Genomic DNA, 13,350 nt, shown 5'->3' with positions numbered 1-13,350 from the left:
TTGCGAGGGGAGGGGGGGGTGGGATGGGGACTGAGAAGGGAGAGGGCAGTCAGTGCACGGCCAGAAATGTGGCAGAAGACAGAGTCCATCGACCTGTTTGGGATGTGGAAGTAGCAGGTCCATGGACTCTGCTTCATTGCGAGAGATTCCATTGACCTTGAAGGCCTTGGTTTCCATGGCATCAAGCTGAGCAAGGTGTGTGGCGGGGAGCCAGCCCACAGGGGAGAACAGTACTCTGTCAAGCTGCAGATGAAAGCCTTGTTGGAGGATAGTAGCTCAGGTGTGCCAAGGAGGGACTATGCATGACAGAGGATGCCCAGTTGGCATTTCTCTTTGGAGGCCAACGTTGAAATGTGGCTTGCCCAAGAGAGATCATGGCCGAGAGTGAGAGACATATAGTTTAATTCAAGATGCATACCATTAAAAGAGACGCATGGTAGCAAATGTGGCTTTAGTGAGTGACACATAGCATTAAATGACACATTGTTGACCTTTTTGCTCGTTTTGTCAAAACCAATATTGTTACAAGACGCCCTTTTCTTTTTAATTACCTTTTGCCAGAGTTTAAGTCTACATTTTGCGAGGAAAGTTTATTTCAAATTTCAATATCTATGATGTGATATCCGAGGGTTGAAACGTGCGAAGCCGCTTGTGCTCAAATCGGAGGACTCCCAAAACTGATTGGTGCTCACCTGACGTCCAGTTGGATTACTGCAACGTCGCTGTTAGTGGGCTGAATTGTTATTTCTCTGAAGCCATTAACCCCTCCAGAATATGGCAGTCAGGGCTCGTTGTGCAAGCTTGTCAATTTGATAGCATCATTCCAATCCTGGAGGTTCTCTCGTAGCTCCCAGCATGCCAACACACATTTTATAATCGTGCTGGCTGATAAGGTTCAAACTTGAAAAGCAATCACAAGTTGAATCCTGCCTTCATTCCAGACCTCGTAACACACTCTCACCTTATTTTTATTTTTATTTCTTTGGAAAGATCTTTGGAAGACCTGGCGATCGAGCATTCTTCAGATCAATCTGCTTCTGAACTGGTACTCGTTACCTTTTAAATTCTCAGAGCCTCATCAATTATTGTTTTTAAACTCCCCTTAAATTTCATCTCTTTACACTTGCTTGTTCTTAATTTTCAATTTTCCGACCTCTTCCTTCTTGGTAAAGCCCTGACATTTTGATTCTAAATTAGAGCACTATATAAGAAATTGATTGACATCTTTCTTGCTACTTTCGCTCTCGCATACATCGCTCTACCTTTTAGAAATAAAGGTCGAGGTCAAAATCGAAATAGCAGAGTAATATCAACTGCAGGTATGCCCACTCACCTCTCAGCGATCTAGTCTGAGTTTGAATCCCGACCCAGCTATAAACTATCATCCCGGTGTTTCACAGGCAGGGTGATTCATCAATGTGTGTGACGTCCCTCAGATGGATGTTAAACTGGGTGACCTGCCGGCATTCGTTGTTGGACGTTGAGGATCTCACGGTGTCCTACATGAAGAGTAGCCACCCTGAATAGATTCCAAATTCCAGCTTTAACCTACCGAGGGTGGTGGGAGTGGGAGGGGGATTGGGGGGGAGGGGGGGGTATGTCACTGCATCAGCGACACAGCCACGCTCCTGGCATTGACGCAAACCAGCAGTACAAGCTGCATACGGAATTAACTAAAAGTTGATGAGTGTATGTTACCACCATACCATGGAAAACGAGGTGCGGCTGACATTTAGAGGGTTTGACCTTTCTCATAGAAAGCCATCAGCTGTACCTCATTTACCACGTGCTCTCCTCAATTTCTACTCCAACACCCATTGATGATCTTTTCCACAGGTGAAGAATGACATTTGCCCTCCTGGAGACTAGCGTTGCATCGTAAATTTGAAGTGCGTTTGTACAGTATTATTTATGATTCCTGATTACTTTTGTGAGATTTGTTGACTTTTTATTTTCACAATTGTATTTTTGAACCAAGGGAAATTATGTTTATGTTGTCTGCCAAAAGTTTGCATGTAATTTTTTTGAACCTTTTCCCAAAAAAAGTATTTGAACTTTTTTTTTGTCAGTGGCTTCTTTGATTCTAAATTATCTTCTCACATCTTTCTTTTACTTTACTCTGCTTATCGATAGAAGTAAAAGGATGGTGTCTGCTTTCCTATCTCTTCTCCTTTCTTGCTCCCTCTCTCTCACCCACTCTCCCTCCCTTACCACTTTGTGCATAATCACCAAACTTTGTTGACATAATTGCTTCCGTCAACAAAGGTGGGCAGAGGTTATGTTTTCTCCCCTGTTTCTTTGTTTGTTTGTTTGTGTGCAGGATATCTTAAAAAATTGTGGACGGATTTGGATGAAACTTGGTTGACAGGTTGGTTGTGTGATGAGGACTAAATGATTGAATTTTGATGAAGATCCGGGTACTATAATTTTAAAAGCAATTCTTCACCATTGAGAGAGGCCCAAAAACGATACCATGATATCTCAATAAGTTGTGGACGGATTTGGATGAAACTTGGTGGACTCTGGTGTATGACAATGATTTGATGTGATTTTGGTGAGGATCCAAATCTGTATCTGGATGCAATAGTTCTTTTGTTTTTAAAGTGATTCTTCTTCCCCATTGAGAGATGGGGGAGAAGACTATATATAGCATGATATTTTAAAGGTTTATTGGGCCTAACATGTTCTACTAGATCAGCCATTGCGTGGCAGAGGTATGCACTCTACTGAGTGCCCTTCTAGTTAAAAAGGTGTTACAATTCTGTCTACACCATATGATATAATTTACTCCCAACTCCCCCAATTTATTCCGTTTGGCTGAGTCAAAAGCAGTTTTTTTTTTGTTTTTTTTTCAAAGCGATCGCCATGCTCGGCACTCCGGTAGGCGACGCTTCAAACCCAACCATTTATGGCATTGTTGGTGCTGCCGCTGTTACCTCTGCCACCAAAGGTTTATGTTTTCACCCTTGTCTCTGCCTTTAAGCTTGGTATCATAAAAAGTTGTGGATGGATTTGGATGAAACTTTGTGGACAGGTTTGGTGTGTGATAAGGACTAAACTATAAGATTTTGGTGAAGATCCGCATAATAGAATGTTTTAAGTGATTCTTCACCATTGAGAGATGGGGCCAAAAACGATTTATAGCATGATATCTCGATACGGTGTAGTCGAATTTTAACAAGACCAAGAGGATGAGTTGTTCGGTGACGCGTAGAAGCTGATTATAATTTGGTTCAGGTCTGGGTCTAGATCTAGGCCATCAGTGGGGTACAAAACGTAAATGGTTCAGCCTGGCGGAGGAATTCGCTCTACCCAGTGCTGTTCTAATTGCTGCTGCTGTTCTAGTTGCTGCTGCTGTTCTAGTTGCTGCTGCTGTTCTAGTTGCTGCTATTTCAGTTGCTACTGTTGTTATATTGCCCTCCCATGCTATCATTATCATTTACCATCCAATCCCTCAAGGGTATTTTGAGTTAGGTGGGCGGTGCTTTCTGTGCCATTTCATCACGGGATTATTGTTGTTTGCTGGTTTTTCATGGCCCAGCAAATTCCATCACCCATCCTTGATTTAGGTTTTTGTTACTTTAATTTAGTTTAACCAGAAGAATGCCATGTGTAATGGTTATTGTGGTCTGGGAGGTCGATGGTTCAAACCCCGGCCAAGTCATACCAAAGATTTTAAAATGGTATGTGCTGCTTCCCTGCTTGATGCTCAGCATTTAAAAAAGATAGAGCACAGACAATCCCCATCGGTTGGCATCCATGGGGAGGAAGGAATTCCTCCGGAGGAAATGTCCAGCTGAGTGTGGTGAGAAACGCGGCGCCATTGTTTTGACGTTGCTGGTACCCAGAGTATCCCAGGAAGTGATGGCACTTCCTCCAAGCTCAGTGGCTGTGTTAAGTGTTTGGTTCGTCAGTATGTCCATGTGTTTGTGTGGGAGCCCCATTGCAAGCCGTAGACCTTGCATAAAAAAAATAAATACTGAAAACCTGTGTTTGGCAATAATGGTTGTCAACAAATATTTGTTTTACTAAGACGCTTGGTATCTCGGGCACTACAGTTCACCTTTGTGGCTTCCCAGTGCTAGCTGCAGTACTATCCATTAATGTACTTTTGGGTCGTTTTTTAATGTCGATTTCCCCCCCCCCCCAAATTCTCCCACATTAACGAACGTTGGTGTATCACAAGTTAAACTGACAGGATACATGGCTTCTTCACTTAAAAAAACAAAACAAGACCAATCGTCTAACAACGGCATAGCCAGGCTTGTTTGATACTTTAGTTGAAGAGGATAGAATGACCTGGATGGGGATACCAGTTAGCAGTTAGCAAATAATGTAAGCATTACGTTATTTTCAATAAATTTCACATTCTTGTGCCACCTTCAGTCGAATGTCCGGCATTGACAGCAGGTTCGTGAAGAGCATGCACAAAAACGTACCCATTCTGAATGTTGCTATATCCAGTCGATGACGAATCTGCAAATGGGGAATCCGCGAATGTCATGGATAGAAACCCTTACGTCATTTCTTCATTCTGCTTTAAACCCAATATCTCTATTTTCATTCCAAACAGCATCATTTATAATTACAATCATAAATTAATACTGTAATATTAACCACCTTTAGAGGCCATTTTTCCCCGCAAAGCGGGGGTTGGCCTTTTTCGGGAACCGTGGTTGTTGTTGTTTTTCGGTCCCCTTTTTGAAGCAATGTTTTACGGCCGGATGCCCTTCCTGACGCCAACCCTTTTTGCCGCCTTTAACGACAAACAGGGAATTACCAGTGAACTGGTACTCAATTAGCCGACCTCGGAAGGATGACAGGCTGAGTCAACCCCCCTGGCGATAATTCAGCAATCGACCGGGATTCGAACCCAGGATCCTTGGATCCTAAGCCGGCACCCTAGCCGCTAGCCCAACACCAGGGTCTAATACTGTAATATTAATATATCAAAATACAATTTTAAATCACGATTGTATTGAGATATTATCAAACCAGTGAACCATTGTCCTCTGTTCACTTCCGGATTTGGGAGCAAGGTCTGTGTCGATTTGCATTTCAAAATCGTAATTGTATTAAGGAATTTCTGAAACCTCCTACTTACTTTATGACACCTGTTGGGACCCCAAAATGTTCCACAGAAGGTTATTATATTTCCTTTTAGTAAAATATACAACTGTAATGTTCACTAAATACTTGTTCCCCTGTCATGTGACCAGATCCTCAGCTCTGATTGGTGGTCGTTTGTGAGGACATGCATACATACATACATACATACATACATACATACATACATACATACATACATACATACACACATACATACATACATACGAGGTGTGTTCAAAAAGTATCCGACCTTTGTTCATAAAAAATACTCGCATCCAGATACAACAAACTTGCACTAATCTCCTTCAAAGTAGTCCCCTTGGGCTGCCACACACTTCTCCCAACGGTTCTGCCACTGTCGGAAGCAGCGCTGAAACGCCTCTTTTGGGATGGCGCGCAGCTGTTCCGTCGCATTCCACATGATGTCTTCTCTGGACTGAAATCTGGTCCCTTTCAGGGACATTTTCCGCTTGGAGAAAAGCCAGAAGTCACACGGAGCCATGTCGGGAGAGTAGGGAGCCTGACGAAGCACAGGTGTGTTGTGTTTGGCCAAGAAACTCTATCAAATGTGAAGAATGGGCGGGTGCGTTATCGTGATGGAGCTGCCAATTGCCCGCTGCCCACAGGTCCGGCCGTTTGCGTCGTTCAGCGTCACGAAGGCGACGCAGAACCTCTTGGTAATACTCCTTGGTGATGGTTGTGCCGTGTGGTGCGTACTCGTGATGAACCACGCCACTGGAGTCGAAGAAGACGGTCAGCATGACTTTGACATTGCTGCGGACCTGCCTTGCTTTTTTTGGCCTCGGGGATGTTGGATGCTTCCATTGTGATGACTGCAACTTGGTTTCTGGGTCGTACCCATAAACCCAGGACTCATCGCCAGTGATCACTGTGTTGAGGAAGCTGGGATCGCTGTTCACAGTCTCCAGCATGTCCTGTGCGATCTCCAAACGGAGTTGCTTCTGCTCAATCGTTAGCAGCTTTGGTACGAACTTCGCTGAGATTCTCCTGAAGCCCAAATCCTCCTTCATAATGGAATGAACGGGTCCAATGCTGACGCCCACCTCATCTGCAAGTTCTCTGATCGTGATTCGACGATCCTGCATCACCAGGGTCCTCAATTGGTCAATGACGATCTCATTTCGGGATGTTGAGGGCCTACCTGAACGTGCTTCACTCTCCACTGATGTGCGGCCATCTTTGAAGCGGTTGTACCACTCCTTTATCTGTGTGGTGTTCATTGCTTCGTCCCCGAAGGCCTGTTGAATCTTGCGGATCGTTTCCACTTGGGAATCGCCAAGCTTTACACAAAATTTGATGCAGTAGCGTTGTTCAAGTTTTTCCGTCATTTTGTCAAAAACGAAAATCCGACAGCGCTCACTTACACTTCCTCACTCATCGGCGGTCTGCCGTCGAATGACAGCTTCTGCAGGTGGGAAAAAATTCACGCGTGCGCATTAGGATCGCCTACATACGTGCACCAATCAGCGCCTCCCTAGCTTCATTTGTTTACGCACGACAAATTAAGGTCGCATACTTTTTGAACACACCTCGTACATACATACATACATACATACATACATACATACATACATACACCGGAAGGCTACTGGCTACCCAGTAATAATGTTGGGGAGAGAGGCGTAGATTAAATTTTCCAATTTCTCATCCCAATTTTTTAATTTTTGGTCGTGATTGAATTTTTTTCATCCCTCCTTGTCATGCATTATTACATTTAACTGTCATAAAATCCTGCACATTACAAAACTTTTGTCAACAGGTTTCAAGAAAAACAAATGTGTTCACATTGGGAACCATATGGGCCTGCTTGAGTGTAATTGATTTGAGGCATTTTGCCAGCTTGCTTCATTCGGTTATTTTATTTCTGCCTCCCCGTGTGCTCGTTTTAGACGTTCCAGCTGCAGAGCAACAGGAGCTTTTCAGCAAGAAGCTGCATCAGTGCTGTATAATGTTTGATTTCATGGACTCTGTGTTGGATCTCAAGGGCAAAGAAGTTAAGCGGGCAGCACTCAATGAGTTGGTTGACTACATGTCAACTACTCGAGGCATTCTAACAGAAGCGATCTACCCTGACATTGTGCGCATGGTGAGATGACTCGGCGAAAACAGCAGTGAGAATTCTGTTTTCTCATTTTTCTATGTCTGTCACCATTACCCTCAACCCCCGCCCATCACCCAGAATCTCTGGTGACCCAGACAATGGGGCTGTGCAATTAGTTTGCTAACCTTCTTAGAAGTAACAGAGATTTTCAGACTAATTGCCACATCCTGCAGCGAAAGTGCGGCGTTGCACCTGCGCTAACACTGCAGCAATGCTACCTTCATTAGTGATGAAAATGCAGTTGTAGGTGTCGAATTGACTTTTTTGTTTTTGTGCTCCCCTGTTAAGTTGAGTAAGTGTGTACTTAGTATAAAAGCTGGTTTTGTTGATCTCAAGATTTGGTATTAAAGGATCTTGAGGGCTTGTAAGGTTATCCAATTTTCGATGTGCAATCTTTTGTTTTGAGTTTTTATTTTTCTTAAAATTCACGAAGTATTGTAACATGCCTTTTGTTTGATCATACCTGTGTATGTTGCAGGTTGCATGCAACATCTTTCGAACACTGCCACCAAGTGAAAATCCTGAATTTGATCCAGAGGAAGATGAGCCAACACTGGAAGCCTCCTGGCCCCACCTTCAGGTGGTTAACATCTTTCCGAACACCGAGACTTTTTCCCACTTGTATGGGAATATTTCATTTTGTTGTCGACTTTTTTTTTTTCTTTTTTTTTTTGTATATATATATAATATTTTATATATTTTATATATATTATATATATATATATATATATATATATATATATATATATATATATATATATTGTTACGGTTTTGCGTGACCCCGTTCCCTTACCAAGGGGAGATTAAGCCCCTTGTTCTCCTGGGGTCTTCGTAACCGCGAGACTGAGTCGCCACTTCCGGTCAGACGCGGGACAGGGTTTCGGGACAATTTTCGCACGTACCTAAGTACCCACGCCGCCGCGGAAGCGGGGATCAAGCCTCGCACGAACCACGCGTAATTTGAGTACGTCCGAGCGGATGGCGTACCACGTGGTCCGTGCTGTTGCCTTGTTATTGGAACCCGATCAGAGCGATATAATTCGTACCATGCTTCGGCAATGATGGAGAGACAAAAGCGATCGAATCAAAGAAATAACAGGTTTAATTATTATTTACAATGATTGGTAGAAGAAGCAGAGACACAGGGCAGCCTTAAACAGTCTTACTTATTGTCCCAGACAATGGGCCCATTCACACACTCAGGGGGATGAAGGAGGAATTGTTCATGCGCTGAACGCGCCGGCCTTGGTCGTCCAGGAACAACTCACTCGGCGTGGCCCTCTGGCGGTCGCCGCACGTTCCCCGGTGAAGACAGGCAGGCGGGAAGGATCCTCGCAGCGCGTGGCTTGGTAAAGGCAGGCAGGCGGGAAAATATACGCGCATCTCTGTAGCCCGGCACGGCTGTCTTTCACAGCGCGATTAATACAACTGCGCGCTCTCACTCTCGTAACTCAACGGAGGATCTGACTCAAGCTCAACCGAGAACTCAACTTGTAACTCATGCGCGTTTCACCCGAGCTCATAACTTGTAATTGAACACCGCGCATCCCTTCTCATAACTTAATTCAACAGAGGACCCCGGCTCACAACCTGTCTCAGCGCATCTCCCCTCATAACTGACATGGGGGGGGGGGGGGAGGGGGGGCTCCGGGCACAGGGCTATATTGGCCCCGTCCTATCTCGCATCGAATGCTCCAAACCACGCCTTTTGCCGCAGTGGTAAGCCACTCCCCTCGAGCCCTGATTGGCGGCTCGTGCTTACCGTCACTCCTTCCCCGCCTTCTTTCGCCCTTGATTGATGTGTCCAGGCCTGCCTCGTGGCATTTCGCGCCAAAGCCAAAGCATCGAGGCAGCATAAGCATTGGAAGGAGACCTAACTCTCATTATTCTACTCAACGCAAAACTAACACAGGAAAAGGACGACGCTTACATTTACTATGAAATAACTGAACTATCGTGAGGCTACATGTTGTAGTGTAACTAAACTACGAGGGGAAATTAACCTTTATTTGTAAAACACAAAACCGCAACTATATATATATATATATATATACAGTGGGGAGAACAAGTATTTGATACACTGCCGATTTTGCAGGTTTTCCCACTTACAAAGCACGTAAAGGTCTGTAATTTTTATCATAGGTACACTTCAACTGTGGAAGACGGAATCTAAAACAAAAATCCTGAAAATCACATTGTATGATTTTTAAGTAATTAATTTGCATTTTATTGCATGAAATAAGTATTTGATCACCTACCAACCAGTAAGAATTCCGGCTCTCACAGACCTGTTAGTTTTTTCTTTAAGAAGCCCTCCCATTCTCCACTCATTACCTGTATTAACTGCACCTGTTTGAACTCGTTATCTGCATAAAAGACGTCTCCAGACCGTCTCCGACCACAAAGACCGCAAAGACCGACCGCAAAGCCGTCTCCAGACCTGTCCACACTCAATCAGACTCCAACCTCTCCACAATGGGCAAGACCAGAGAGCTGTCTAAGGACATCAGGGACAAATTTGTAGACTTGCACAAGGCTGGGATGGGCTACAGGACAATAGGCAAGCAGCTTGGTGAGAAGGCAACAACTGTTGGCGCAATTATTAGAAAATGGAAGAAGTTCAAGATGACAGTCAATCTCCCTCGGTCTGGGGCTCCATGCAAGATCTCACCTCGTGGAGCCTCAATGATCATGAGAAAGGTGAGGGATCAGCCCAGAACTACACGGCAGGACCTGGTCAATGACCTGAAGAGAGCTGGGACCACAGTATCAAAGAAAACCATAAGTAACACACTACGCCGTCATGGATTAAAATCCTGCAGCGCACGCAAGGTCCCTCTGCTCAAGCCAGCGCATGTCCAGGCCCGTCTGAAGTTTGCCAATGACCATCTGGATGATCCAGAGGAGGAATGGGAGAAGGTCATGTGGTCTGATGAGACCAAAATAGAGCTTTTTGGTTTAAACTCCACTCGCCGTGTTTGGAGGAAGAAGAAGGATGAGTACAACCCCAAGAACACCATCCCAACCGTGAAGCATGGAGGTGGAAACATCATTCTTTGGGGATGCTTTTCTGCAAAGGGGACAGGACGACTGCACCGTATTGAGGGGAGGATGGATGGGGCCATGTATCGCGAGATCTTGGCCAACAATCTCCTTCCCTCAATAAGAGCATTGAAGATGGGGCGTGGCTGGGTCTTCCAGCATGACAACGACCCGAAACACACAGCCAGGGCAACTAAGGAGTGGCTCCGTACGAAGCATCTCAAGGTCCTGGAGTGGCCTAGCCAGTCTCCAGACCTGAACCCAATAGAAAATCTTTGGAGGGAGCTGAAAGTCTGTGTTGCGCAGCGACAGCCCCGAAACCTGAAGGATCTGGTGAAGATCTGTATGGAGGAGTGGGCCAAAATCCCTGCTGCAGTGTGTGCAAACCTGGTTAAGAACTACAGGAAACGTCTGATCTCTGTAATTGCAAACAAAGGTTTCTGTACCAAATATGAAGTTCTGTTTTTCTGATGTATCAAATACTTATTTCATGCAATAAAATGCAAATTAATTACTTAAAAATCATACAATGTGATTTTCAGGATTTTTGTTTTAGATTCCGTCTTCCACAGTTGAAGTGTACCTATGATAAATATTACAGACCTTGACGTGCTTTGTAAGTGGGAAAACCTGCAAAATCGGCAGTGTATCAAATACTTGTTCTCCCCACTGTATATATATATATATATATATATATATATATATATATATATATATATATATATATATATATATATATATATATATATATATATATATATATATATATATATATATATATATATATATATACATACATACACACACACACACACACACACACACACACACACACACACACACACACACGCACACACCCGGTCAAAAGTTTTAGAACACCTTAATTTTTCCAGTTTTTATTGAAATTTACGTAGTGTAATGTCCCAATCTACTCTGAAATTAAGCATAGAACAAATAGACAATTGGAGATAAAAAAAGAAATCATAGAATCATCTTGTTTAACAAAATTTAATTTAAATTTTTGACTCAGCAAAGTAGTCACCTTTTGCAGATATAACCGGCGAACACACTCGTGGCATTCTTTCTACAATGGAAATCAAATATTGTTCGGGAAGTTCTTCCCAACACTGCTGCAGAAGTTCCCACAAATGTGTTGCACTTTTTTTTTTTTTTTTTTTTTTTTTTTTTTTTGTATACAATATCGAGGCTCGTGAAAGAGCGAACATTAATCACACAGAAAGACAAACCGACACATAAAACATATAACATAGGGAGCGGTAGACAAGATGGGGAGAGAGGGGGAAGGACACAAACACAACATTTGAGAGCAGGGACCGAGAGACATGGAGACATCGAGAGATCTGAGAGAGGGCGAGGGCTTTGGGGGGGGGGGGGGGCGTGGGAAGGGGGCAGTGGGAGAGGTATAAAACATATGGACACTGCCAGGACTTCCAGGAAAGAAGTTGGAATTTCAAACAAGGTGGATCTGGGGTGAATTAGCGGGGGTAGAAAAGATCAAGGTTTTGGATGGGGGAAGATAAGAGATGGTGGTGAACAGCTGTTTTAAAGACCTGGAGGGAGGAGTGGGATTGAAGGGAGTGAGGGAGTTTGTTCCAGAGGCAGGAGAAAAGAGGAATGAAAGAGTGAAGGTGAGCGGAGAGCCGAGATTTCGGCAGTTTAACCATCAGAGGGTTGCTGGCAGATCTTGTGCGACCTGTAGGAATATTTGGGGGACAGAGCACAGAGAGAGCTGGGGGTGCAAGGCCGGAGAGGAGTCGGTAGAAGACAGAAAGACCACCTACCTGCCTGCGGTGAGTGAGTGAAAGGCCCTCAGAGATAGCTTCATCGCGGGAGATTCCAATAATTCTGAAAGCTTTGGTTTCAACAGCGTGAAGCCGAGCTAGGTGTGAGGCAGGAGCACCGGCCCATAGGGGAGAACAGTATTCCATTGAGCTGCGGATGAAAGCCTTGTATGTGGTGAGGAGCTCAGGTGTGCCGAGGAAGGACTTCGCACGACGGAGGATGCCCAGTCGGCGACTGGCTTTGGAGGCCAGCTTGGAAATGTGGTTTTCCCAAGAAAGATCATGGCAGATAGTGAGACCCAAAATCTTGAGCGACAGAACTTCTTGGAGAGGATTGTTGAGAAAGTAGATGGGAGGGTTGTCCAGTCGATCTTTTCGGAGAGACATAGTAAGAGTGTGAGATTTGTCAGGATTGAAAGACATGTTCCACTTGTTTGACCAGTCTGTGATTTTGTCGAGGTCTTCAGAGAGTGAGGAGGCAGCAGACTGCCGATCTGAGGGAAGAGGAATGGAGCGGCAGAGAGTGGAGTCATCAGCAAAGAGATAGAGAGGATTTTCGAGAGAGTCAGAGAGATCATTGATGAAGACCAGAAAAAGCACGGGGCCCAGAACACTGCCTTGGGGAACTCCAGCCTGAACAGGAAGAGGAGATGAGAGAAACCCATTCAGGGCCACACGTTGACGACGACTAGAGAGGAAGTCCGCCAGCCATGCGTGGAGATTTCCATGGATACCAAAGGAGGAGAGTTTGGTGAGCAGAGCGGGGTGCCAGACCGTGTCGAAGGCACGTGATATGTCGAGGGAGACAGCTCTAATTTCCTGTTTGGCATTGAGGACCTCCATCCATTGTTGAGACAGCAGAAGCAGCATGTCCAGAGTAGAGTGACCTGGTCTGAAACCAAATTGATGATCAGAGATCAAGCCATTGGAGAAGAGGAAAGATTTCATATCAGAAGCAATGATGGATTCCATGACTTTGCTGATAATTGGGAGAAGGCTGATTGGTCTGTAGTTGCTAGGATCTGTTTTTGCACCTTTTTTGTGCAAAGCGGTGATGTTGGCCGATTTCCAAGCAGATGGCAGTTGACCTTGAGCAAAAGAGAGGGTGAAGAGAACAGAGAGAGGGTGAGATAGAGCAGCAGAGCAGGATTTTAGGACCCGTGGGCTGATGCCGTCGGGTCCAGTTGCAGAATCAGAGTCGAGGGTTGACAGAAACTTTTCCACCTTGTCAGGAGGAAAGGACACGGAGTCCAGGAGCAGCAGGGTACGACTGGG

General features: G+C 44.7%; 1 protein-coding gene across 4 annotated transcripts in view; it reads left to right on the top strand.

The window, feature by feature from the left end:
- The window catches only part of LOC137435377 (serine/threonine-protein phosphatase 2A 56 kDa regulatory subunit epsilon isoform), a 169,709-nt gene that overhangs the window by 60,642 nt on the left and 95,717 nt on the right, over positions 1-13,350 (top strand). For all 4 annotated transcript variants that reach the window (XM_068129119.2, XM_068129117.2, XM_068129118.2 and 1 more), the window contains 2 exons: positions 7,020-7,216; positions 7,710-7,811. In XM_068129119.2, the coding sequence (XP_067985220.2) occupies positions 7,020-7,216; positions 7,710-7,811 (299 nt within the window). The remainder of the gene's footprint in view (positions 1-7,019; positions 7,217-7,709; positions 7,812-13,350) is intronic.

The sequence above is a fragment of the Myxine glutinosa genome, chromosome 9, assembly GCF_964187855.1.
Source record: "Myxine glutinosa chromosome 9, kmMyxGlut1.1, whole genome shotgun sequence".
Classification (NCBI taxonomy): Eukaryota; Metazoa; Chordata; class Myxini; order Myxiniformes; family Myxinidae; genus Myxine; species Myxine glutinosa.
Note: the sequence above shows the minus strand (reverse complement) of the source record. Positions and strands in the feature narration are given on the sequence as shown.